This window comes from Melopsittacus undulatus, chromosome 8 (genome assembly GCF_012275295.1).
Source record: "Melopsittacus undulatus isolate bMelUnd1 chromosome 8, bMelUnd1.mat.Z, whole genome shotgun sequence".
Classification (NCBI taxonomy): Eukaryota; Metazoa; Chordata; class Aves; order Psittaciformes; family Psittaculidae; genus Melopsittacus; species Melopsittacus undulatus.
This window is the reverse complement of record NC_047534.1, coordinates 34,780,961-34,805,963: the sequence shown is the minus strand read 5'-3', so window position 1 is coordinate 34,805,963 and position 25,003 is coordinate 34,780,961. Positions and strand designations below refer to the sequence as shown.

The window sequence follows — 25,003 nt, the reverse complement described above, 5'->3', positions numbered from 1 at the left end:
CCAGGCACAGAAAAAGTATGTCCATTAACACAGTAGTCTTACAGTAGGACTGAGGTGAAGGGTCTCATCATGTGTATTCTAGATTGTCTCTGGACTTTGCTGGCGTTCAGAAAACAGTAGGTAAAGTTTGTTAGAAGTCTGTCATGTTGGGAGCAGTGCTCAGACCAAGCTGGAGGGCAACAGACAAAAACTAACAGTGTATTTTATCTATGGAGAGTGACAAAGTTCCATGTCTCATGTACATGCCATGTGTTGATCGCACAGGGTCAGTTGGAGAAATAAAACCAACAATACAGAGACGAGGAGGGTCATTTATCAGAGGTGGAATTGTTTCAGAAGGTTTAGCCCTTCCCAGATTAAAAAAGTCATTGGGCTTTAGGAAACTGATGTGAATAGGCTGTTGTAGTGTTTCAGGAGTGTTTTATCCTCAAATACTCTTTTTCCACCTGCATGTGATTGCACATGAGATGTTTCACTGTTTGATTCAGGTTTGGAGGACCCAGTTTCTGGAATAATGCTTGGTTAGCTCTGCTGGTGGAGAGACGGCTACAGTAAGGCACAGAGGAGGTGAGAGGGTTGGCTGGGACTGTTGTGTGTGCAGTAGTTGTGAGCAACAAAGGAAGCATGGGGTAATCTTGCGGGTTTATGTATTTTTCTGGACAATCTTGATGCTGTTCCAGATGCATCCTCAAAGCAGAACAGCCAGGAGTGCAGAGGAGGATGAGAACAGCCGCCTACCTGTCAGAGAGGAGATGCAATGAGTGCAAAAGGTATAGACTCTGTCAAAGTTTATTAACTTATCAGATAGAGCAAGTTATTTTAGTATAAGATGTGAGTGGGCTTTGGCAGTCTTTCTGCCTTGTGTTGTTTGAGGGTGGGGATTGTTCTTTTTCTGTAGGACTTAATCTCTCTCCCCAAACATAGTAAATGAAGTTAACGAACCTATGAGATTCCTGTAAATGTGCCTTGATGAGAATTGTCTGTTACCATCTCTCAAACTAGATAGGGTTTGAAGGAAGCACAGTCGATAATAGCCTCAGTGATAGCTCCTGCTCTTTTTGTTAATTTTGTTTGTATTATTTGGTTTGTTGTTTTTTTTTAATAGCTGAGTAATTTCACGAGTTCTGTGAGTGAGAGCTCTTTTCTTTAGAGATGAGGTTGTGGCTATTTTGGGCGAAGGGGCTTATGGAAGAGTAGTGGAATGCGTTATTGATCATGAAGAGTAAGTATTTAATACAAGTCATTTTTCCTGCTCACAGTGTAGTTCATGAAGTGCTGATGATCCCAGGTTGTATCTTTGCTTCCTCTTTTGCTGCTCCACATGTACTTCCTTAAGGCTGCTGCTCCAGTTCCCAAACACAAGTGTCTGTTAGTACATCATGCTAAACCCAGTGCCTTGACAGGAGGGTTGTGCAGAACTGGGGGATGACGTGATGGGTGCTCCAGCCTGGCAGGGTTCAAGGGCTGGCAGGGGGAGGTGGTCTGGACTATGTAGGATGAAGCTGAAGCCCCGTTCTGGGGCAGTCATGGGGCCTTCACCACCCACCCCAGGAAGGTCTCAGATCTGGGGTCTAGCAGTGAGCATCTTGTAAATCAAGAATCTGTTTTGTGTTTGATGGCAGTTTTGCCGTGTGCAGAGTATGAAACTAGATTGTCTTCCTAGTGGCCGTAGAAAGCACTTGACCCCTCAGTTGCTTTTTCACTCCTAAAACACACAGGAGGTGGCCTGTCATTTTTGACTGTTAGGCTGCAAGATGTGTTTCCCCAGTAGTAGCCCAGCATCTATAAATACAAAGGGGAAGTAAATGGGGCCTTTAACCTTTAAGAATAATACAGACATATCAAGTATGTTTGCACGATTGAAATATTAGATTTTAGTTGTGTTTGTGCACAGATGAGCCCTGGTTACATTAAGTCAGTATGTACTTAAAGAAAATAGCTTTTCTGATAAAGCTGTCGTTGCTGTAAACAACATACATGGTGATAATTACTGAATTTCATCCTAGAATCATGGAAATGGTTTGGGTTGGAAGGGACCTTAAAGATCACCTCGTTCCAACTTGAAACTCTTCGTTGTTCTACCAACCGTTAAAAACCTGTCAAGGAAGGCAGATATGTTGCTGTGAAAACAGTAATGTTGACACATACTCTGAAGTGGCCTGTGCAAGAATAAGAAAACTGCAACATTTAAATGCATTAGATCCCAGCAATACATAGTAAGTACACAAAGCCACCTGCACTTTGTTCTGCTTTGAGATTCCTGTGCTGTCACCTTCCGTAACATGTGGCATCTGTATCTAGTTGTTACACACCCTCCTGCTGCAACTCAGGCGTTTTCCTGCTGTTGTACTCGGTGTGTCCAGATGCTGGAGTGGCTTGAGTACATGGACATGTCTGCATTGTTTTTGAGCTACTGGGACTCAGCACCTTCTGAAAGAGCATGGCTTTCAGCCACTGAGCGTGGTGGACATCAGACAGGTGACGTACCAGCTTTGCCAGTCTGTGAGCTGTATGATTCTTTTCTGCTGTATCTGTTAACTTTTTATGGAACGTGCTAACTGTATTGGTTATCTTGCATTCAGAAAGCTGATGCATACAGACCTGAATCCAGAAAACATTTTATTTGTGAGGTCTGACTACACAGCAGAGCATAGCCCCAAACTAATAAGTAAGTAAGTTGCTGTCCTCTCCCCGCCTCCCCCCACCCAGTGTCTGGGTTCATTTGACCACTTGCATCCCATTGTGTTTCATTTCAGACACACAATGACCATCAGCTAAAAATTACAGACACTGAAGTTGTGGACTTTGGGAATGCAATGTATGATGATGGGTACCACAGCCCTGTCATGACTACTTGTGCATTCCCAGCTCCAGAAGTTATTCTAGGTCAGTAGAAGCCTGTTAGGTGAAAGATCAACCTAAGACTTACTTTATGCTATTGTTTTAGACGCGGCACATGTCCTGCTTGAGCTGCTGGACTGTATACTGTGATCAGGTATAAACATGAACCTTCTGAATCTTTTCACAGGACTAGGATAGTCACAGCCTTGTGACATCTGGAGCACAGGTTGCCTTCTCATGGAATACGGCTTTGGAAACATTCTCTTTCTGGTAGGTAACTATGAACCTCAAAACGATGCAGCATGTGTAATGCTGCTCAGCTGGATGAAACTACACTACAGGGACGTGGGGACTGCGGGGAATGGCTTCAGAAATGAAACTGCATTTCTCTGTTACACCAAGCAGAAAAGAAGTTGTAGGAAAAAAGGAACTTCTCAGTGGAAGACTCCTGCAAGCAGCCTGACACAAGGATCACCCTGTTAACAGTTGTAATTTCCAAGACACACTAGTAAGACACAGCTTCATCAGCAAATACGACTCAGTACCCAAATTCTGTCATCCTGACAGCATTGCCAAACCCAACATTTATGAACAAGGGAGAATAAAAAAAGGGTAAAAGGAATCGGATGCCTATAGCCTCTCTTTTCTCCTTCACTGGAAACTGATTATGGGGTGCAGGGTACTGTTAAAACCAAAGTAAGGTTAGTGGGTGGTTCCTGACAATGCCTTCTAACACTGAACTATCCACCTTGATTTCCCTCCAGACTTATAACAGCAAAGAACACATGGCAATGATGGAGCGAGTAGTGGGGCCTTTGCCAAGGCACATGGTACAGAACAGGAGGTAAGGATGTTCTTCCATACCTGGACTGCTAGAGATTAATAAATACAGGTAGTTTGAGCTCTGGTTTAATAGCAGTTTAACAGGAAGTTTCATAAACTCAGGTTCCTCCTCTTGCTCTATTAACAAGCTGTGAACTTACATGCCAGTAAACTTCTAGTGAAGGGATAAACCAGGATCTCTGCATAACAAACTGTGGTCTGTCTTAGGACTGTTTAAGGAAATGCAGGTATTTAACTCAGAGCCAGCTGGCCTGGAATGAAAACACCCATGCTGGTCAGTGCTGCTTGAGGCTCTGTAAGCCACTGCTGGTAAGGAGACAAAGGGAAATTCTTTTGGGGAGAAGAACTTTTTGGTGCAGTTTTAGGATTAAAAACCCCATGGTGATGTTTTCTTCCTGGAGGAATATATGACCTGCAGCAATGCTGAGCACAGGAACCTCTTTGATCTGATTGGGAAGATGCTGGAGGTATGACCCTGCCGAGCGCTTTACACTTGAAGCAGTGCTAAAACATCCTTTCTTCTTCCCACTGAAACGGGGAAAAAAGGTCATGGTCTCCTGCAGATGAGGATGCCAAGGGAGGTTTTCCAGTGAAGAAACAGAAAACAGTGTAAATACTTGCACTAAATAATGATCAATTGTTTTGCAAATGTGCTATTTTTTTATGGGCATTTCTGCTTTTTTTTGTGGATTTATACTAGGACTTTTTGGATATTCCACAGTTGAATCCAGCGGCTGGAATAAAACTTATTCAAAGAAAAATGATGAACCTGGCTGCATTTCTTCAGTGCATAATGATCATGGACACTCACACTTTTAACATGTAGATAATTGCAGTCCTTGACATTAAGTGTAAGGATGGCCTTTATTTGTTTCAAAAAACAAGGTTACAAAGTAAGGAAGATTACTGTAGTTATGGAATGAAACAGCAGTGATCTTTGGGATCATTGTTTTCATTTCATTTTATTTATAATAGGTATACTCTGGTTACCAGTATTTCAGTTAATGCTCATTATTAGCTTACACCAGTACAGACTTCACTCTTTAACCACATATTTTTCTTGAATTATGAGCTGTCCTGAGAAATTCCATTAAGAATGCAAAGTTTCACGGAGCAGATAAGCTGTTTGGTTTAACATGTCAAATGCCAACATAAAACAATCACTAAACTTCAGTGGGAGGGGACAGTTTTCTCTGCCTTACCTTCCAGCACTTGTGCATTTACACAGCAGCGCAAGGGAGCTGCTCCCTTGCTGGCTCAAGAAGGCTGTTGGGTGGCTGTGTGGGGAACAGTAGTGCTTGGACTGCCATGGGAGCCTCAGCAAGGCTTCCCCAGGAGCCGCTGCCCAGCTGTAAGGTAGCCAGACCCCTCTCGGGCTGTGCTACCCATCAGGTGTGCAGGACACCAGCTGTGAGAGGCAGCAGGTTCAGAGATGCCACTCATGGTACCCCTCCAGCACTACCCTTCACTGCCACCATAACAGCTTCTCTCCAGGAGGACAGAGCTCCCTTCCCAGGAGTGGGACAGCTGCCTCACCCCACAGCTGGAATGCTTTATGCTGGAAGCATAGGGAAGAGGTGACAAAGTCCTTGGGGAATTGGACAACCACCAATGAACGGGGTATCTGGCTCACACGGTGCAGGCTGACATATCACACTGAGTTACCACACAAGCCCTGGCTTCAGAGGCTTCTTTCAGGTTCATCACCATAATCATGTGTACACAAATATAGACAGAAAACCCAAAAAGTAAAATGGATTTCATTGTGGAAGGCCTTAAATTACATTATTACAGTAGAAAATACAGGAGGTAGAATAGAACTGAAAGGACAAATGCAGGTTAGAGTCAAACCTGTAACAGCTCCTGTAAGCTACTTAGAACATGGTTTTAAAAACTAAATCCAGTATCTCAATGACTATAGAAAACAGTTAAAAGAAATTGCCATGAGAGCCCTTATATCATGCTTGATACAGGGAGGTAGAATGTAGGAATCGGAAGGACGCATGAGACATGACACTTATCTACAGCTCCCGTTTGCTTTGCCAAGGACAGTTTCACAGGTCAGTCACCCTCTTCAGCTTCAGACTCCGACTCTGGAACAGAGAGATCTTGTCAACAGGCTACCCACAGGTCAGCCACTGCATCCAGCTGCTGGCCTGCGTAACAGCTTCTATTGGATCCACGTGGATTGCGCTGCCAAGCTTTCTCAGCCAGGACCAAGGGACACACCTCATCTCTGAGGGACAATTAACCACCCCACCTCCGAAACAAGCATTAGTGCACTAACGTTCCCAACACGAACAAGCTTTACTTCTGAGCTAAGCTGCTGGTTACCTTCTTCAGCATTCTTGAGCCATTCGACAAACTTTTTCATTTGCTCCAGAAAAACGCTCTTTCCTTTTGCAAGATGTGCATCTTTATACCACTTGAGGATGGGTTCTTCACTCAGAACTTCAGCTGTAAGACGTGCAAGAGCAATATTAATACAACAACCCACTCAACAGCAGCTGCTGAGAAGCCCCAGTTGGCAGCCTTTGCTTCCTCCCCTAGAAGCATCACAATACATACCCAGGGAAGGACTATGCCTGGATACACTTGTGCCATGAGTGGCTCCTCATTTAAATTCTGAGAACCTTATGTTTCACACTGGCTGCACTGGGGGTTTCCCAAGCACTGCACTGAAGAGTGCACTATCACTGCAAGTCTGGAGGATTTCATAGCTATTTGGGATAACGCTCTAAGAAAAACTTCAGTCAACAGCTAAGAACAGATGCAAATTCTTAAATTTTACAAATGCAATTTTCAGTTTAACAACAAATTTCTTTATATTCCTGTGGTGTTTCCACATGTGCACAGCATGGTTCTCAGTAACACCTCCGTGGTCTTAATCTCTGGCTGTTCACAGTCAGTGTTCAGACAAAAAGCTAAGAACACACTTATCATGTATCCTTCCCTAACTGAAAGGTGACAAAGAGCCTTAAAAATCAACTCTTAACATCTAGTAGACAGGCAGCATCTGGCAGGTGGGGAAGTACTCCTCTATAGACAAGGACAGCCACATCCACCTTCACATTTTACTGTTCCATCTTTGGAAAAGTAGATAGAAAATTCTTCAGTGCATGCAGTGCAATGCTGTGGCACTGATCTTCCCTAAGCATCTTATCAGGACTGAAACATTCTGCAAATACAGGCTTCAATAAAACAAAACCACCCTCCCCCCCAAACCCGACAGAATTTACCTTTATAAAACAGCACCACTATTTTCTGGAAGGCCTTCATGAAATGAATATTGTCATAACAATACTCCTGAATCTTCAACAGAAGAGTCAGCTCGGACTGACCTTGGGTAGTAAAGGCAGCAAGTAGAGGGCTGTATTGCTGCAAGAGGAATGACAGATTAGCACACATGGAACACTTCATATTTATTGCCAAACTAGACTGATTTCATACAGCCCTACCCAACAGGTGCTAGAGTCCATACTTCAGCTGCAATACCTTCAAGTGCTTAATGGCTTGCTCTGCTACCAGCTCCTCCTTTTTGTTCCATTCCACTGTGCTCATTACACTTGACCAGATTATGGCTACCACAGTCTGTTCCGAGATGTTGTTTTTCTTCATCTCCTCCTTCACGTACAAGATTATCTGTCAGAATGAAAGAGTCAGCACACAGACCATATATGACACTAAGCTAAATTAAAACTTTTGTTCTAAACATCACATGGAAGCCTTCAGAACCAAACACAGCCCTCTGGTCACACAGCAGAATTCAGGACATTAAGGAAAGACCACAAAGCACCCTGGTCCAGATTTTCATTCTTAGCAAAAGCCAAGTTCAATATATAATTAGGTATGTACCTTCAGATTAGTGCTAAATGCTGCTGTGTTTCAGAAACACTGAGCTAAGTTCCTACAGGAAAAAAAGAAAGCATCCCACCTTGACTACAGCCAAACACTTACATCCTTGAACGGATCTCCCCGAGACATTTGCTCCTGAAGTTCTTTCTGCAGCTCCTTCCGAGCTCCTATGCTCTGCTGGTTCCGAACATACTCAGAAAGTTCCTTCAGTCCTGCTTCAGTGAAGTACTTGGAAAAGTGTTCAACACTTTGTTTGTTGGCTGGGAAGAGTTCCTGAAAACAAAGTTTACAGCAACTCTTTCACAAAGTTAAGTGCACATTGGGTGCTTTGCTGGTAAATGCTAGTCACTAAACTGGCTTAAGTAGTAACTCAATAATTTCAGTGGTACTCACCATCAGCCTGTTATCCATGTTGACTTTACGAAGACTGACAGCCACTGCATTAATATCTTTCTCATTTATCCATGATTTGAACAGCTTGACTGCAAAAGCTGCAGAAACACCTGTGCAACAGGAGTAGTACTGTTACTGTTGACATTAGAAACAAAGGGAATCAGAAGGTCTGAGAGTACAGGGCACCTGGTTTGTCAGAGCCCTGCTCGAAGCAGTAGCCTCTGTACTCAGGGGCAGACCCAGCACAGTCTACAGCACCTCTGCCCAAGGATACTGCAGTCTCTGGCACACTGGACTTCTCTTACCAGTCAGCATCACAAAGACTTCCCTATACTAAACTTAACTCTCCTTGTTTTAATTTATGAAGGAGCCTAAAGAAACAACACACCTTCTGCATCCTGAAAGGTCCCCCTCCAAAATACAGGACTACCTTGCTGGGCAACAGCAGTGACGGCAACCCCAGTGTCACACAGGGAAATCCTACACACAAGCTTTCTGAACAGACTTTAGCAAGACCTTCCACGCTGTGAGGCAGCATATTTACTTTTGCTAATCCTTTAGTAAATCTATCATCAGATGAAGCTAGTGAGCTGCAAGGGTGTACTGTCACTGCCATTTCTGCTTAACTTATCATGGTTCTGTCTCCCACCATCCTTCCCTGAAGTAAGAGTTGGGCAACATTTACCTTCTTTAACCAAGTTCTCATTGTAGAGACTGTTGAGAATTGATGCATTAAGTGTCCCGTTGGCAAGCAGAATACCTGTCAGCATGGCCAGTTTGTTCCGCTCAGACTCTGAGAACCCTTTCAGGAACAGCAGCAACTGCAAGAGGAAATAAGAAGAGTTGCCATAAAACTACCATCTCTTACTAAAGCTCCACTACTGCCTCCATGTTAGACGCTTTTGTTTCAACCAAGATATTGAACTAGCAGAAGCACTACTTCACTGTCAGTCCTCTCCACTAGTCACACAAGCTAGCTGTTCTACTCACAACTTAAAAGTATTCTATTTTAATAATCCATTGTATGATATAACTCTTCTGTAGAGTGATTAACTACCAGAATCTGAAGGTTTATCTGTTTGCTGCTAAGGACCTACTCCATACCTTTTTGACTTCATCTTCAAAGCCTTTCTCCAGGTACTTGTAACGCCTGATTAGCTTGTTAAAAACCTAGAAGATACAGCAAGTATTACTTTTTGCTCTGGACTATGATTTAATTGAAATTAATTAAAAAAAAAGGAAAAGGAAAAACCAAGCTGCGTAAAGTTGGTCTGAATTCTTTAGAGCACTTTTAGCATAGAACAGTGCTACTCTACCTCTTCCAGCAAGCTTCTTAAAGCCATGCATTATTTTTATCTAAACTTTCAACTACACAAACATTTCCTTTTTGACCACTGAACAGCGCAAGTTAAATTGTGCTTATTACAGAACTCACCTGAGCAAATGCTTGCATGGTTTCTAGGTCTTCCTGTGCAGCAAATACACAGACATTTGTGCGTGTCATGTCATCTGCCAGGGTACCACCTGGGGCTAAAGAAGATTTTCTCTGTTAGTGGTATTACTCCCCAGTGAAGAGTACCCAGCAGTTCCCCACAGTAAGAGTTTCAATACCCTTAACATGCAACGTGCTGTCCTTTCATGAACTGAATGACTGGATCATTGCAGACTTCCATGTGCTCCACTGCTGTAGTGCAACTTTAAAATCAGAAGCTTATGGATGTCCATTTAAATATTCTGACCCCCTACTGCTAAATGGATTGGCAACACATCTTGTTTTTCATATGGGTAAGTTAACATGACCACATGAGCTCCTCTTCCCTTAAATGAAACCACTAAGACCGCTTAATCCTGGCAAGTACCTTTTTAGTGTCTGCTACAGTAGTGCTGCTTTGTACCTGTCTTTTAAATAACAAGACTAAGTCACAACAGGAGAGCAAACACAGATGTTCAAAATTCTGCACCCCTCTTTAGTCTTGCAAGGCACTTCAACTTTACAGCTCCTAATCAGAAGATGCTTCTTCACCATTCCTCTTCAGTTTAATACAGGCACTTGATTGGTAGCCAGGCTGCCTCAGTAACCAGGGTTAATTCAAGCCACCAACTCCAGTGCCAGAATACCTTATTACCAATTTCTATGCCATCCTACATATAAGGGAGATCCTTTAGTTATGTTTTAGTCAGACACATAACTTAAACATGGAGCATTAACAGTAATAATATTAAAAGGTGGTGAGGCAACAGGATGCCAGTTTTCATTTCAGCCTTGTATGACTAAAGATTAAACCTAGTCTATTTAGCTACCTGTTACAGAAGAGTTAAGGACCCCTAATACCACCATTGCAATACCAGCAATGCATTTCCCCCCCCCCCCGCCCCAGCTTCATTCCTCTGAGGAACACTTTCTAACACAGCATGCACTGGTCAACTCTTGAATGTGAACCCACAAACTGTATCAATCTGTACATTAATGATTTCAAGCCCTGATGCTCCACGTGGCAGACAAGTTTACCTACTCATGCTACCACCTCCTGTAACATCAGCAAAAGAGCCTCTTGCTAACAAGAATGTCACAGTAACTTCAGTCTGTGTTACACTGTTTGGGATAAGCAGGCACATGAAGTTAAGCCACTTCCAAAGCCTTGCTTTTCAGCATTTGAGCAACTCTCCTGACATTTCTGCAAGTATCAGTGTGAAGTTGTCCCCAGCACACAACAGATGCATCCTCCCAAACCAGCCACCCCCATTGCAGAACTGCCATCCACTGTCTATCTGTGGCTCAGAATCAGGTATTTCCTATCCTCCCCTATGCATTTAGGTAATTTGAGCCATTTCTGTTACATTATTGAAAATCTGTAACTGCTGAAATTCCCAGGTAAGTCCTCCCCACTGTTGCATAACAAATGCTTAAACCAGGGACAGACCTTTTCTAGTCTTGGCAGACAGCATAAGGGGTCCTCTTCACAGTTGGTATTTTAAATGGGTCCCTGCCCCTTCTCACTGAACAGTATTAACCAGGTAGGAAACGTAGAGTCTAAATCTAAAGGACCCCTTTTTTTTTAAACTACTTTGAAACCTCATTTAGCTTCACCTGCTTCTTACCTGTTTGGTGAGCATCTGCCCTGCTCTTTGCTCTTTACATGCATTGTGCACAAGAGTTTACAAGACTTTCTGCCATCACGTTTCACTTCCTTGGTTCCCTGTTTTCTACTGACTTGACCATCCCCTCATTTCCCACTCCCTGACATCCGCTAGAGCCCATGGCCTCACTGCTGTCAACATCAAACAATTTGTAATAGCATTTCCAAGACTACACACACTGGATTCTTCTGCAAACAAAACTGCTTTCCAAAATCACAGGGCACAAAGCACAGGGATCACATCGGAATCTTTCAGGGCACCTCCTTTCACCTTGCGATCACAGACCACACAACTGACACCTGCATTCATCCATCTCAAATCAAAAATGAATCTGACCAGAGAATCAAGATCCAATTCTGGTAGGAAAATTCTGATATATTTTCCTTTAGACCAAATTTTTACGGTCTGCACTTAGAAGAAAGCCAAACTGTGGCAAGTAGGGTATACAGAGTATTTTTACAGTAATCCGATTGCTTAGCCAGTCACTAACATGGTCACATAGTTACTGCAGATAGCTTAAACCCTGCCCCACACGCTCAATGGGCTCTAACAGAGTTTTTACACTGAAAGAAAAAGTGAGCTTTTGTGGAGTCAAGAGAACAAAGGCTGAGAGCAGCCCCATCAAAGGAACTTACCCAGCATTCCACCAGCCACCAGGATGTCAAAAAGCGTTTCTGCATAGCGGCGATAGTCAAGTTTTGCACCAGAAGCATCAAGAAACTTTGCTACTGCCTCCAAGTCAGTGCCAGTTTCAGTTAAACCTTGAATAATACAGTCTTGGAACTGAGTAGGGTCAAACCTCTCTTTTTCATCTGTAAGAACAAAGCATTGAAACGAAGTTGCCACACACACCGCTGCTTGGGGTTTGTTATGTTTGTCATTTCTACCTTATTAAAAAAAAAAACCATACCAAAACACAAAAAACCCACACCACCCCAAAAAACCCAAACAAAACCTGACAAGCCTGACAACTGGTATTAACTGGCACAAATAGTGACTTAACAGTGTAGCCTAAAGTGAATTTGAAAGGCCAGTATAGCAGTAAGAAGTTTTACTGCTTTTAGCCCGCTATTCAGTCAAGCTTGACTAAAAGCCTAAACCTAAATTAGTTACCTCTAATTGAATTCTTACTGTACTTTCACTATGAACAACAGTTGTTCGTAATAATCATTAGTTTGCCTTAAATGGAAGAGGTCTTTAACTCTACTCACCTATCTGTCATTAGACTCTGCAAACCATATGCTTCCAAAGAAAGAGAACTCAGTTGCACATCTTACTTTGAGTGATGTCTGTAACAGCTCAACCAGTTTTGTTAGCATCTGTTAGCAGCCTTCCTGTCAGGGGCAGACTAGTGTCCTTGCACTCAATGCAAGTATCAACACATTGGGAACAGATGGGTAGAAGTCTGGAAATAGTGGATCTGTTATTTTTCCAGGGCAGATCCATGAGGCTGTTACTGCAGAGCTGCTTGGAAACCAAACTATGGTTTGGTTGAACACTTGAAGAGAGACAGAACCCCAGAATGCTAGCATTTCATCTGCTTGACACACTGCAACACCTTCTTGAGGAGCTTTTACTTCACCATGAGAATAGGTTCTCTGGGCTTCTGTCTGACAACTTAATTACTGACTCAGTAATACAGCTGTATTAGTACACCATATACTTAATGGTGTCAGTTTGAGCTGGAACACTGCTAGTATATTAGTAAAACAGCGTTAAACAAACTCTAAGAGCTGCCCCGCTTCCTCTTTAGGCTTAAGAAACCTACCACCAAATCCTAAATTTCTCATCACACCTCTTCAGTCGATGCTTCTCATGGGAATAACTGCACATACAGATATAGACACTTGCACATCCCACACTCTGAGGGTTTGTGTTTGCTGGTGGTGGGGGGAGTGTTTGTGGGGGTTTGAGTTGTTGTGTTTTGAGGGTGGTTTTGGGGCTTGAATTTGGAGGTTGTGGATTTGTTTTTTTTAATTCAAACTAGGTATTTTTATAGCATTCAGGGGACAATGTAACTTCTATCCAGTGGCTAACACTGAAATTCTTACCACGTTAGATGCTTCTTAGACTTGCACATTAACCTGCAACAAGCCTGTGCTGGAGTTGCCCTGTAGCTCAGGGGTACTGGACACTTCTGCTTTCAAGCTAAACACACTCAGTGCAGTTCTACACTCACTGTTCCTTAAGCCAAGGCTATCACCACAAATTCAGCTACGACTCTTACTGCCTAGTATTTTTTACGAGTGCAGAGAACATTCCAGCACCCAGCGTTAGCACCAACACCGGGTATTTAGTGTGGGCTCATTTAAAACACTTATGAGAGGAGCTTTGTAAAAGCACTGGTTTGTGGGCAGAGAAGGGCTTTTCATGGCGGACCACGCACCGCGAGCGCCGACAGCAGCACGCACCGGTCGCTTACCTCTCTTTCTAGTTTTAAAACGCTGCCCTGGTAGCGTCGGCTTCTGCGGCTTTTGATTATTCATAAAAGACACCCTGCAAGGAAGCACAACTCCGCTCAGGGCGCGCACCGCGGGGCCCGCCCGCCCGGGAGCGTGGACGCGGCCCTGCCCCCCGCGCCGCCCCTCCTCCCTTCCTCCCTCCCTTCCTTCCTCCCCTTCCCTGGCAGTGCCCGACCTCCATTTTCCCCGCAGCACACGCCGCTGGCGGGCAGGCGCCGGCCCCCGGCCCGGGCCTCCCAAGGCGGAGGCGGCGGCAGGGCATTGGCGGGCCCTGCGCGGAGCCCTCCGCGGCGGCGCTGCTCCCTCATCCCCGCCGCACCGCGCCGAGGCTTTGCTGCCGCCGCGTTCCGGTGCCCGTGCGGCGGAAGATGGAGACCGAGTCCCCCCTCTCCGCCTCCGCCCGGGTGCGGCGAGGCAGCTACAGCCCGGCCTGGCCTCGTGTGGCGGCAGCCGGCCCCATCCGGCCGCTCCTCCCCCCGCTGCAGCCGCGGCTACCCCGGCCCGCCCGGCTCCTCACCGACTTTAAGGCAGAGAGAAAACGCCCAAGCGGCCCGGAGCGGAGACGGGCGCGAGCAGCGGCCAAGAGAGGAGGCAGCAGGGACAAGAGCTCTCTAAGCGGAACCAACGCGAGAGGAAGAGGGGAGGGCCGCACTCCGCCCCGCCCGGGACGGACCAACCCGCTCCATCAGAGAGGTTGCCGGGAAAAGGGCCAGGGTCAGGCTGGGCTTCTCCAGCGCCGCCTGCTCCCCGCGGCTGGCGCTGCGGACCTGCCCGCACCCAACGCTCATCTCCCCGGGGCGCTCCCCAACCTCCATGCGTGGAGGGCTCCGTTCAACCCCCCCTTTCCAGGAATGAGCGCGTCCGACGTCCCCCACGCCCTCGTGATTTACCGTCACACGCCAGTAGCCGCCTGGTGCGTCCCGGCGCTGAGCGTGGACCAATCCAAGTGGGAGGCGAGGGACCCCTGGCGGCAGGAGGCGGTGTCCCGAGGGGATGATCCCACTGCCTGTCCCAGCGCCGGACGGTGCGGGCCGGCTGCCTTCTGGCTTCTGCTCTGTCCAGGAAGAGGTGTAGGGCAGGTTCGAGTCCTGCGCTGGATGGGGATTGGACATCCCGCTGTGTGCGTGCAGGGGCTGCGGTGAGCAGGGCCCGTGCCCCTAGGGAAGACGTCATGGGACCCTGAACATAACTGGTTGCTGTGCTCAGCCCCGTTCCCACCCAGTTGCCTCCTTGGGGCCCACGTTCAGCCTTTTGTATAATCATCTCTAGGTTGGAAAAGACCTTTCAGATCCTCAAGTCCCACCATTACCCCAGGACTGCCAATACCACCACTAAATCATATCACTGAGGGCCTTCTCACTGTTTGTGAACACTTCTAGGGACCATGATTCAACCCTTCACTGGACAGGCTGTGCCAATTTTCAGCTGACCACCCTTTCATTGCCAAACTGACAGTGCAGCACATAACTGGACATGTCTACCAGGTAGACTTCTCCAGATGTATCCAGAATACAGCAACGTGCAGCATCCTCTCCACACTGATACAGTGCAACTCTGTTCTTTGCTCCCCCAAAAGGCAAACCACTAAACTAACCGAGAAGTCAGAAGCTTCCCTCTAGCGCTTACACAGGTGCCAAATTTCCACCAGGGGTAAAGTGTAATGTTCCTTTAACTAAAGCTCTTGAAACATCCACTTCCCAGGTATATAAACAGAGCAAGACAGTGTGCTCGGGTGGGGTTGTGTGACCATGACCTTTTAATTGAGGTCATCCCCAGCTCTATTTCTGTTTTATCCCAACAACCTGCTTCCTCAGCTGTGAATCTTTTGGCTTGTGTAGCCTAGCAGGGAGGTCATTGCACTTCTCAGCTAAACTGTAGTTTTCAGAAGAAAGCAAGGAGAAGTGTTAACTACCTGTGTTCTTACACAGTGCCCCAGGTAATCTGCATCAGCCACTTGCAAACCAATTCTGGTTGTTTTTTTTTTTTGTTAGACATTCTTTGAAAACCTTATCCCTAATACATCTGTATGTAGGAAAGCAAACAAGCATTCCCTATCCCTACAAGAGGTAGAAGTGATTACACTTGAAACTTGGAAAAGAAGAATCTTAGTTTTTATCTGCAAAATTCTTTGATCCAAGCAGAACTGGTCCTGCCATCTTACTCAGCCGATTATCTGCTGTCCTACTCAATTCAATCTCCAGTGAGGCTGCTTACCTTACACTGTCCTTGCTTGGACTACAGGCATTGCACAATCACCCATCCCAGCATTCACTTAGGTATGCTACCCTCACAGGTTAAAACTAGAGTAAAACTGGAAGTAGTAAAATCAGTATTTTGTTCATTCTGCAAGACATATATGCTGGGTATATAAAAACCTGAACGCTTTAAAGTAAGGGAAAAGTAAGCCTATGCTTGCCATGTTGCCCAGGGAGGTTGTGAATGCTCCATCCCTGGCAGTGTTCAAGGCCAGGTTGGACAGAGCCTTGGGTGACTTGGTTTAGCATGAGGTGTCCCTGCCCATGGCAGGGGGGTTGGAACTGGATGATCTTAAGGTCCTTTCCAACCCTGACTATTCTATGATTTTATGTAGGGACACATGAATGTATGAAACCATCATACTTTCTGGAGCTAGAGTGATTGTACTTGTACCTGGAAATACAATACAATTTATCTCAGTCATACAAGATGACTTTTCCATGCTTCTGAGAGCCTCAATTGCAGTAAATACAGTTTCTTTAGATGAATATGTTAGGAGCTGCATCAGTACAGTAGAGGTGAGGCTGATGCAGCTCTATTCCCCAAGTCCAACCAGTAACAAGGGTGTGTATTCTCAACAAGCAAACATGCAAACACGTGTAAAACATACATAGATAAAAATACAGCTGGCCACACAGGTTAACACAGAAACACTGCACTCATGCAGACACAGAGAGCACCAATGCCCTTGTCCTGCTTTCCTCTCTGACTGACTAGCACGAAGCTCCATTACTGGGAAATATATGAAGAGACACATACACACAGTAAGGACCCCTCTGGTGACGGGCCTTAGACACTCAGCCTATGAAGTCCCAGTTCTCCCCCTACTGTCACTGGTCCATAAGACCCCCAAGGCCCACAGCCTCACTTCTGTGTGTCTGTTGCTATGAAATTCATTACTGCACCAGGTTAATGGGAAAGCATCAGGCTTGCCAAGTCACATGTTTTGAACTTTAAGCTCAAACAATAGCCATTCTTATTGTCAGTAGGAACCAGATTTCATCTCACACCATTTTTGTTACTATTTTTTTCTCCTTGAAACAATACTGTTTATAGATCACAGTGCCACAAAATAGTAGGACAGTGTCTTAGAAGTTTGCTTTTATTGAAGACATACTTAAGCAAATCCTGTTTAACAGCTCAATGAAATCCCCAAAATAGCACATTCAAAAATACTCAAAAGGAGATCACATTCAGAGAGAGGATATTCACTTTAGTATTTGTTCATTCATTCTAAATCCAAGGCACTGATTTCTTTGGTACTCATTCTAAATTGAGAGGATTTTTCTAGATTACAGTTAAATAAGAAGACAAGAAGATAAATCACATGTTAGGAAAATTGCATTTTAAGGTAAAGAGCACAAAGATATGATAGTTCCTGCTACCAGCTCCTTGAAGTGTTTGATATTCTAAAATTGCAAAAGCATATTGCCAGCTGAGCTTTTCGCATTGGCTATAGTCTCACAATTTACCGAGAGAAATGAACAGAAAACCTCTGCCAACATAGCCTGTCAATTTCTTCATTATTTGTAATATTAATTTATTTGTAAAGAAAGAAAATCTTGTTGCACCTCTACAGATTTAGGTTAAATACGATTTACTTGAGGGTCATACTTCTTCTATAGCATGCTAATTTAAGCCTGAAATCTCATCCTTAAAATAAATTAAAATAGTCTAGATTTATGTTTATGTAAATGAGTCTAGGATCTGAACTAATGCAATACCTGTTGAGTATCTGCAGTTATTTCTTATGCTAATGTTTTGGATACACAAAGACGTTAAATGTGTTCTTACTGATAATTTTATTGCTTTGACCTATCAAATGTTGAAGTGGAAAAAATTTGCATGTAAACGTAGGTTGGATCAGCTCAGTCATTTCCTTTTCTCCCTCTCAAACACCTTTGCACTTTCTTTTCAGTCTCCTCTCCTCACAGGTAAAAGGTCCATCAAGATTCATACAGCTGCTACAGCATCACTTTAAACTTCTAAAGCAATGTCTGCCAGAGTGCCAGTAATGTTGTTTGGCACAGTTAAACTGGGAGCTGACACACCTATTTTTAATGATGAACTTCTGTTGTTGTTGTTGTTTCCTCTTAGCCCTTCTCCCCTCCACCTTTTTGTCTAAGACACCTGCTGCATATTTGTTATGTATAGCCACTGATGGTTGCAATGGGCAACTCCATTTCAAAATGAACGTTTTAGATGAGAAGACTGTGAGGTTTTGCAGATATGGTGGTCTGTCCCTCTATCTCTTTGCTTACTAATTTATGCTATCCCAGAAATCCTCACTTCTTCACTCAAAGGTGGTATTTGGAACCTGTCCTGCTATTTAACCCTTCCTACCTCCAGTACACCTCCCTCACTTGTACCCTCTCCTTACCTACAGATGCCATCAGCTATGTCCTTCTTCACTCTTTTACTGGAAAGAAGCAGCAAAATTGTGGATAAAGCAAAGGAGAGGAGTGAATGCTGACAATGCAGTGAATAGCAATGATTCTATTCCAGCCCTGAGAGAGGTCAAAATCAATAGTGGTTCAGAGAGAACTAGTGGTATGGAGCAGGTCTGAGATGGGCTGCCAGGAAGCAAAGAGCTATGCTGCAGTATTCTGTGGTCACTGTGGTAATGTTAATACAGCAGTGTCTAGAAAACATTTGGCATTTCTGCTCTATTTAACATTGATATATTTCCCATCACTAGTTTGTACAGTGTCTAATTCTGATCTTCAGGATTTTCAAGTACCAGAAGAACAGAAAGAGTGGGTAACAACAGTTATGAATCTCAAGCTAGATGCAGAAGTGGCAAAATGGTGCTATCTGTGACCTGCTCTTCATTGCAGGTATTTTCAACATTGCATGTGAATTCTTGCAAGTTCGTGGGGTAACTCCAGAATTATTCCAGTGTAGTATGGAACAAAATTTGATTTAGAAAGAAATGTATGTTTGAAAATGAGAGGTCTCTTACATGGCATGACAAGAGAACTGGTGCTTGTTCTCATTCTACAAAGACAGGTACATATGTATCGGTGTGTGTATTACAGTTCTTTCTTGCAGGAAAGCTTTCAGTCAATAAGTGGCTGAAGGAGTCACCTAGTTGCTTGGTACTTAGGAAAGCAATATTAAGATACATTGATGGCCCACGGCTTATAGGTTCCAGGTTTATCTTTTGGAATCTGAAAGAAAATTTAAGGAAAACAACATCATTTTGCTAAGAGGAAAGAAAACTTACTGTAATTTACAAATGCATGGTCTTTGTTAGCCATTTAAATGTCACTGCACACACATGCCCACTTTATCATGTTATAAAAGGTTGTGAAATCAATCAACTTGCCTCTAGTCGACAGTGGCATTCTTGTAATTGAACAGGTAATTAAGTGCATACGTCCATAGCACAAGTGAGCTCACAGCCTGAAAGGCTGAGATTAGAGAAACTGACATGAGGTTCCATTATGCAACATGGTTTAATGACACCACATTAAATCATGGAACCAATGATGTTTGCAAGGAGATCCTACATTTCTGAGGGCATTCCTGGAGACAGAACATCAACTCCTAATGACTGGGCAACAACTTCACCTTTATTTAAACTCTACGTTGTTACCAAGTGTTTGCACAACACCTAGCCCACAAAATCTTGATCTCAGTTATGACTTCTATTAATAGGAGTTCTTTCACTGTTAAAGACTCATCACTGGATATCCTGCACAGAAGGAAGCAGAATTGGATGGATGTGGAATTCACAATCCCAGCCTCCAGGTAGGTTGAGATCTGGGGGTCTCTAGCTGGCTGCCACTGGGAGACATAGGAGCCTGCAGGCTTGCCTGACCCAGCTTATATTTCTTTTCATAGAGAAATTTTCAGCTGAGGCTACAATGCAGTTGCTCAGGCTCAGGTCTGGGGGGCTCTTTAAGTTGAAAGCTTTAATTAATGGACCCTGTCAGTTTGGTCTGGTGTTTCCTGTTTTCCAGGCTCCCAAAGGAAAAAGGCCAGGATATCTAAAATCTATTCTCCTCCTTAGACCCCATTATTTCAGTATCTCCTGAACGTCAATTAATTCCACAAAACAAAGAAGAGAGAGCATGGCCTGAAGGCTGGAGGGCTCTCAGAAATCCAGCTGGAACTGAATTGTACAATGGGAAGAATCATTGCTAGCCTCTGCTTTTTTATAAAATCAAGGATGTGTTCGCTCAAGCAGCTCTAGGAATATTCAGAACATGACACAGAAAATGAGCTTATACAAAGTAACTGGCACCTAAACATTTTAGGTCTTTACAGTGAATATCTTAAATTTGCACCCCTAGATTCTGTTTATGCCACTGTCAGTGGTGGTTCTTGCATAGAAATGTAAATCTAAAATGTTTTATTTGGGAGTGCTCTTGTGCACCCAGCCTGTATTCTAATCCCATGTTGTGAGAAGATGTGGATGCATATCAGCCTGTATTTCCATCTCCCTGGTTTTAAAGGAAGAAAAGAAGGAAACTGGGGTACATTCTTCAAAGTGGAATCAGTCTAGACCACAGGCATAGGACAAACGATGGAGCACACCTACTCTGTGTCTAGACATCATCGTAATTTCTAACAGATGCAAATAAAGTGACACTAAATATGAAGACTATAATCTGAAAAGTCTTTTCAAGGGCTTTTAGACTAAAGGAGATACATAAATTGGAGATATTACCATTGAGGAAATAGCATAGGTTCCTTAGTTCTAGATTGTCAGTTCATGTTACTCTGTCAACATAGCTGAGCAAAGTGCCACTGGTTAAAGTACAAAGCTCTGCTAACTGTGGTATGTTGAAGAAAAGAGATTTTGCTCACTGATCAGTCTATGTGCACAGCTCATTCAGATTAAAGAGAATGGAGGAGCTAGCTCATGAAAGGAATTAAAATAACCTTACCATCTCAGTGAAGACATCAGCACAGGCCATGCGAATTTGCTCAGCAGTCAAGGGGCTGCTCAGTGTGAAGTCCAGGGGCAGTCCTCTTTCCTTCCGTGCAGCAGCCACTGCATCTCGTATTGCAAAGAACACTGAGCTGCCCAGGAAGAATCCAGCCTCTCCCATGCCCTGACAGAGGAGAGAGACAGATGAAGAGACTGGCTTTAGAAACTGACTGTAGAGATTAGCACATCTCTGCTGTAGTTATCAAAATACACTGAATAGCGTCAGCTTCGTATCTGGAGATGTCCATCATATTTGGATTCAACAACTTTCCTTGGATCTCTGACAACTTTCAAATCAGAAAACCATCAAGGGCTAGGATTTGGCTGATGTAGTTTTAAGCTACACTATCAAAGCTTCCTGCTGGGACTGCAGTGCTCATGCTATAAAGCCATGAAATAAACTCATGATTTCTCACATAAACTACCTTTCCTATATCCAAGTGGAATTAATTCTGTATGATGAACCAGAGAAAGAAAGAAAGACATCCATTTCCACTGCTGCCTTAGGCCCTCTTACATGGATAAAGTTTGTGCTGTCTAAGAAATGTGCCCTTTGTCTCTATTTTCTTAATGTGGAAGAGTTTGTCTACTCATTTCCACCACCTAAGGCCTTAAGAATATGACGTGGAATATCTTCTGGAATTTTCTATTCCTTTGTGTACTGGTTTTGGCTGGGATAGAGTTAATTTTCTTCATAGTAGCTCATATTTGAGCTGCATTTTGGATTTGTGCTGAAAACTGAGTTGATAATCCAGGGATGTTTTAGTTACTGCTGAGCAGTGCTTACACAGAGTCAAGGCCTTTTCTGCTCCTCACCCCACAACACCAGTGAGTAGGGTGCATGAGAGGCTGGGAGGGAACACATCCAGGACAGCTGATCCCAACTGACCAAAGGGATATTCTACACCATATGACATCATGCTTAGCATATAAAGCTGGGTGAGGAAAAAAGAAGAGGGGAGAGAATGTTTGGAGTGATGCTGTTTGTCTTCCCAAGTAACCATTACAGGTGATAGAACCCTGGTGTCCTGGAGATGGTTTGAATATCTGCCTACTAGTGGGAAGTGGTGAATTAATTCCATTTCACACTTTGCTTTGCTTGCATGTGTGGCTTTTACTTCAGCTATTAAACTGTCTTTATTTCAACCCATGAGTTTTCTCACTTTTGCCCTTTCAATTCTCTCCCCCATCCCACAGTGGCGGCGTGGTTTAGCTGCCTGCTGGGGTTAAACCACAACACTGTCATACCTGCTTTAGATTCAAAGGTAAGCCAGTGGGCATTCTTGTCTTTTAGTAGCCTGAGGCCTACACTCCCTTTTAGTTCCCCTTCTATTCTGAGGTGCTTTTTTTTGCTTTTATTTTGAATCTATGAACAACTCTCAGTCCCTGTACTGAGTGTTTTCTCAGAGGATGATGCACCCTTAAAACAGAGCTAATGTGGCTAATGGATGAACTGGGCTCTATTCCCATACCTGTCACAGGTTTCCTGTAAGATTCTACAAAGTCATTTAATCTGTCTCATGACTTCTCTGCCTTTAAAAAAAGATCATAATGTTGCCTTCTTTCATCCTCTCTCCCGTCTAGTCAGTTTAAACTCTTCAAGATGGACTTTTTCACTTTTAATATATAGTATAACAGATAGGTACAGAAAACCTTTAATTTTTATTAGTTTCTAAGTGCTACTGTAATACCAGTAAATCATAGGAAGAAAATCAGTCCAAAGCCTCAGAACATCAGTATTTTACCATTTGAGTACAATTTGTTCCATAGCTGAAACTGGAATTATCTTTTTTGGGGGGAAAAATGTTTACCATCCACTACAGTCACTTACAGTTTTGCAGCAGAATCACCTGGTGTGCTTGCAAGTGGTAAATTTGATGCGTTTACCTTGGAAGAATAGATAGCAATTGAGTTGCGTGAATTTGGCAGTAAATATACACGGAACTGCTCAGGAATGTCACAGATGGCAGGAATCTTATATGTATCTGGGCCAAGAGTTAGCTGCTCTCCTTCTGGGGAAAAGTAGATTTCTTCTAATGTATAAAGACCAACTCCCTGAATGAAGGCCCCTTCAATCTGAGCAAAGAGAAAAAAAGGTAAACTTCTACATCTTATTCAATCATTTTAAAACACAAAAACATATATACAATTAGACTTAAGATTACACATGAACTGATATCATTCCTTCCAGAAGTAAAAATAAGCCAACATAGACCAAACTAAGACCAAGCTGTCCTCATCTGACTTACACAAATATTTCCATTGGTTCAAGTTCGTTCTACTCTTTGTTATTCCTGGCTAAATTCACATAGCTAGTACAGTTACCTCTGATTTGCTTCTGCAAAGTTGCCAAAGAGAATTGAGTCAAATCAACAGGAATTCCAGTGTGGAGACATTTGCCCAGGGATTCTGATATAAATAGTCTGCTCAATCTGATATTTGCTTAAAAAAGATTTGCAGTTAGCTAATGAAATTTATTCTAGAGAAAAACATCACATACACAAATAAATGGTAAGTTGGATATGAAGAGGAAATAACAAACCAGCCTGAAGTAGGATGGAACAACTGCTGAGTAAACACCTGAGCTATGACAGCAGTGATGTAAACACTGATGCAAGGTGAACACAGAACTGAACTGCTAAGAAAGAATGACTTGACAAATTTGGCAATCCTTGAATGTGCAAAATGAACGTAATCTTTTAGGCAAAGGGCAAATATATGAGGATGAGCCTGTGATAAGATAAATAAGCTGGATAAAAAATGTTTTTAAATGTAGGTCATATTTTTAGGAACATTTCTTTTGATTCTGCAAAGAAATGACAAATATTTTTTACTCTTGAGTTCATCACTGCTTTCTTATTTACAAATTATTAGTGAATGACATCACTTTTGTCATTATTCAGTTTGTCTGTAGATACAGATAGTTGAATCCATAATACAAATCTGTGGCTATAATAGACCTTTAAGGAAAGGTCTGTTACATCTCAATAGCTTTTTCCATTACACAGCCAGCACTGTCACAGTCAACAGTGCTCTGCAGCTGGTTAAGATTTAGCCCTCAGTCAGTAATTCTGGGGTAAATTTTTCAGGAAAAAGTCATAAAGAGATTCAGGATGCTAACCCTGTAGGGCATTTCCAAAGTCTGTGGGATCTGCTTTTCTCTTCTCAGAAGACAAACAAAAAGTAGAAAACTTAACCTAGTATTATTTATAGCTGCAAATAAAAGCAATTACTACTACATCTGTCAAGACAGCATCCTTGAGTGTTAATGGATAATGTCTCTTAGGCTTTGGTGGCTATTAAATTGACTGATAACAGCAAACATTTAGGCACAAAGAGAAATGTTTACTAACATCTAATATAAAACAAAACTATGGAAGTTCATACCTGTCCTATATCTATAGCTGGATTTATGCTAAAACAAGCATCCATGATAATGTCTGTTCTGATGTTCTGTTAAACAAATAAAAGGTGTGTTACAGACTTATATTTAAAATACGCAACAACAAAGGGATCATAAACAGTATATATAGTCTCACCCATAAAAGATGTTCTATCACAAATTTTATAGATTTATTCTGAAATATGAAAGCGACTAGAGACAGGCTTGTGTTGGTGGAGAGTTCATCTTATCTAGATGCAATTTTGGTGGTTGTCTGAAACTTGGAATCTGCTGTGCACACCCTGCAAGTAACAGGATGATCATGAATTCAAGAATGGCTTTGTTGCTTGTTCTCCTATAGAAACGTAATTGTTTGATGTTTAGCCACCTCCTATGCTTTGCTGTGAGTGTGGAAACACAGTCACCTGAACAGAAGTTCATTATATAGAGGAACGTGTCATAGGAAATATAATGATGGTGGGAAATTCAGCCAACTCTACTTCAAGTTTAGTATATTTTTTTTGACATTACCTTGTGGGCTCCTGTCAAACAGTCAATTTCTACTTCAGAACATGCAACTCCAAAGAGAAAATACGGGAATGCATGGCCTTTCTGTGTGTCCCAGTTCATGTCTGTAACATAACCTCTGGAGGAAGTAAGAACATCCCTTAGGTTAGATGAATTTGAACAAGACAACCCCCACCCTCTGCCCTTGTCCTCACTGTCGAGTCATGATATAAACTCTCTAAACTAACTATTTTCATAGGATCTCTGTAGTCAAAGACTAGCACCACTGCTAAATATATGTGGCATGGAATCATTTGGGGGGATAGGAGGACTGCAAACCATGATGGCCATGCAACAAAATTCCTTGTGTTCTCCTTTGTCCTACCA

At 43.1% G+C, this 25,003-nt stretch overlaps 2 protein-coding genes and 1 long non-coding RNA gene across 7 annotated transcripts in view; 1 reads left to right on the top strand and 2 right to left on the bottom strand.

Moving 5' to 3' along the window:
• The first annotated feature begins 304 nt into the window (after nt 1-304).
• LOC115945936 (uncharacterized) lies at nt 305-4,410 on the top strand. Of its 3 annotated transcripts, none has more exons than XR_004080120.2 (4): nt 305-2,216; nt 2,302-2,668; nt 2,757-2,886; nt 3,029-4,410. It is a non-coding gene; the product is annotated as an uncharacterized lncRNA (long non-coding RNA). The 3 variants fall into 3 exon arrangements; XR_004080119.2 differs by having other exon boundaries at nt 305-2,478; nt 2,583-2,668; XR_004080118.2 differs by having other exon boundaries at nt 305-2,668.
• A 119-nt stretch (nt 4,411-4,529) lies between these two features.
• BZW1 (basic leucine zipper and W2 domains 1) lies at nt 4,530-14,188 on the bottom strand. 2 transcript variants are annotated; one of them, XM_031045836.1, is made up of 12 exons: nt 14,050-14,188; nt 13,493-13,566; nt 11,706-11,882; nt 9,368-9,462; nt 9,037-9,102; nt 8,618-8,753; nt 7,933-8,042; nt 7,642-7,812; nt 7,180-7,326; nt 6,924-7,062; nt 6,019-6,141; nt 4,530-5,777 (listed from the first exon to the last, which is right to left on the bottom strand). In XM_031045836.1, the coding sequence occupies exons 2-12, from the start codon at nt 13,554-13,556 to the stop codon at nt 5,746-5,748; spliced, it is 1,260 nt and encodes a 419-aa protein (XP_030901696.1). In that variant the 5' UTR covers nt 13,557-13,566; nt 14,050-14,188; the 3' UTR covers nt 4,530-5,745. The 2 variants fall into 2 exon arrangements, with proteins under 2 accessions (XP_030901696.1, XP_030901697.1); XM_031045837.1 differs by lacking the exons at nt 13,493-13,566; nt 14,050-14,188 and having other exon boundaries at nt 9,457-9,462; nt 11,706-11,783.
• A 2,686-nt stretch (nt 14,189-16,874) lies between these two features.
• The window catches only part of AOX2 (aldehyde oxidase-like), a 45,893-nt gene continuing 37,764 nt past the window's right edge, over nt 16,875-25,003 (bottom strand). The window contains exons 31-35 of one of the 2 annotated variants that reach the window (XM_031045815.2): nt 24,641-24,755; nt 24,115-24,180; nt 22,615-22,803; nt 20,684-20,851; nt 16,875-18,958 (exon numbers count right to left, since the gene is read on the bottom strand). In XM_031045815.2, coding sequence (XP_030901675.2) covers nt 18,905-18,958; nt 20,684-20,851; nt 22,615-22,803; nt 24,115-24,180; nt 24,641-24,755 — 592 coding nt within the window. In that variant the 3' untranslated portion in view covers nt 16,875-18,904. 2 annotated transcript variants of the gene reach the window in all.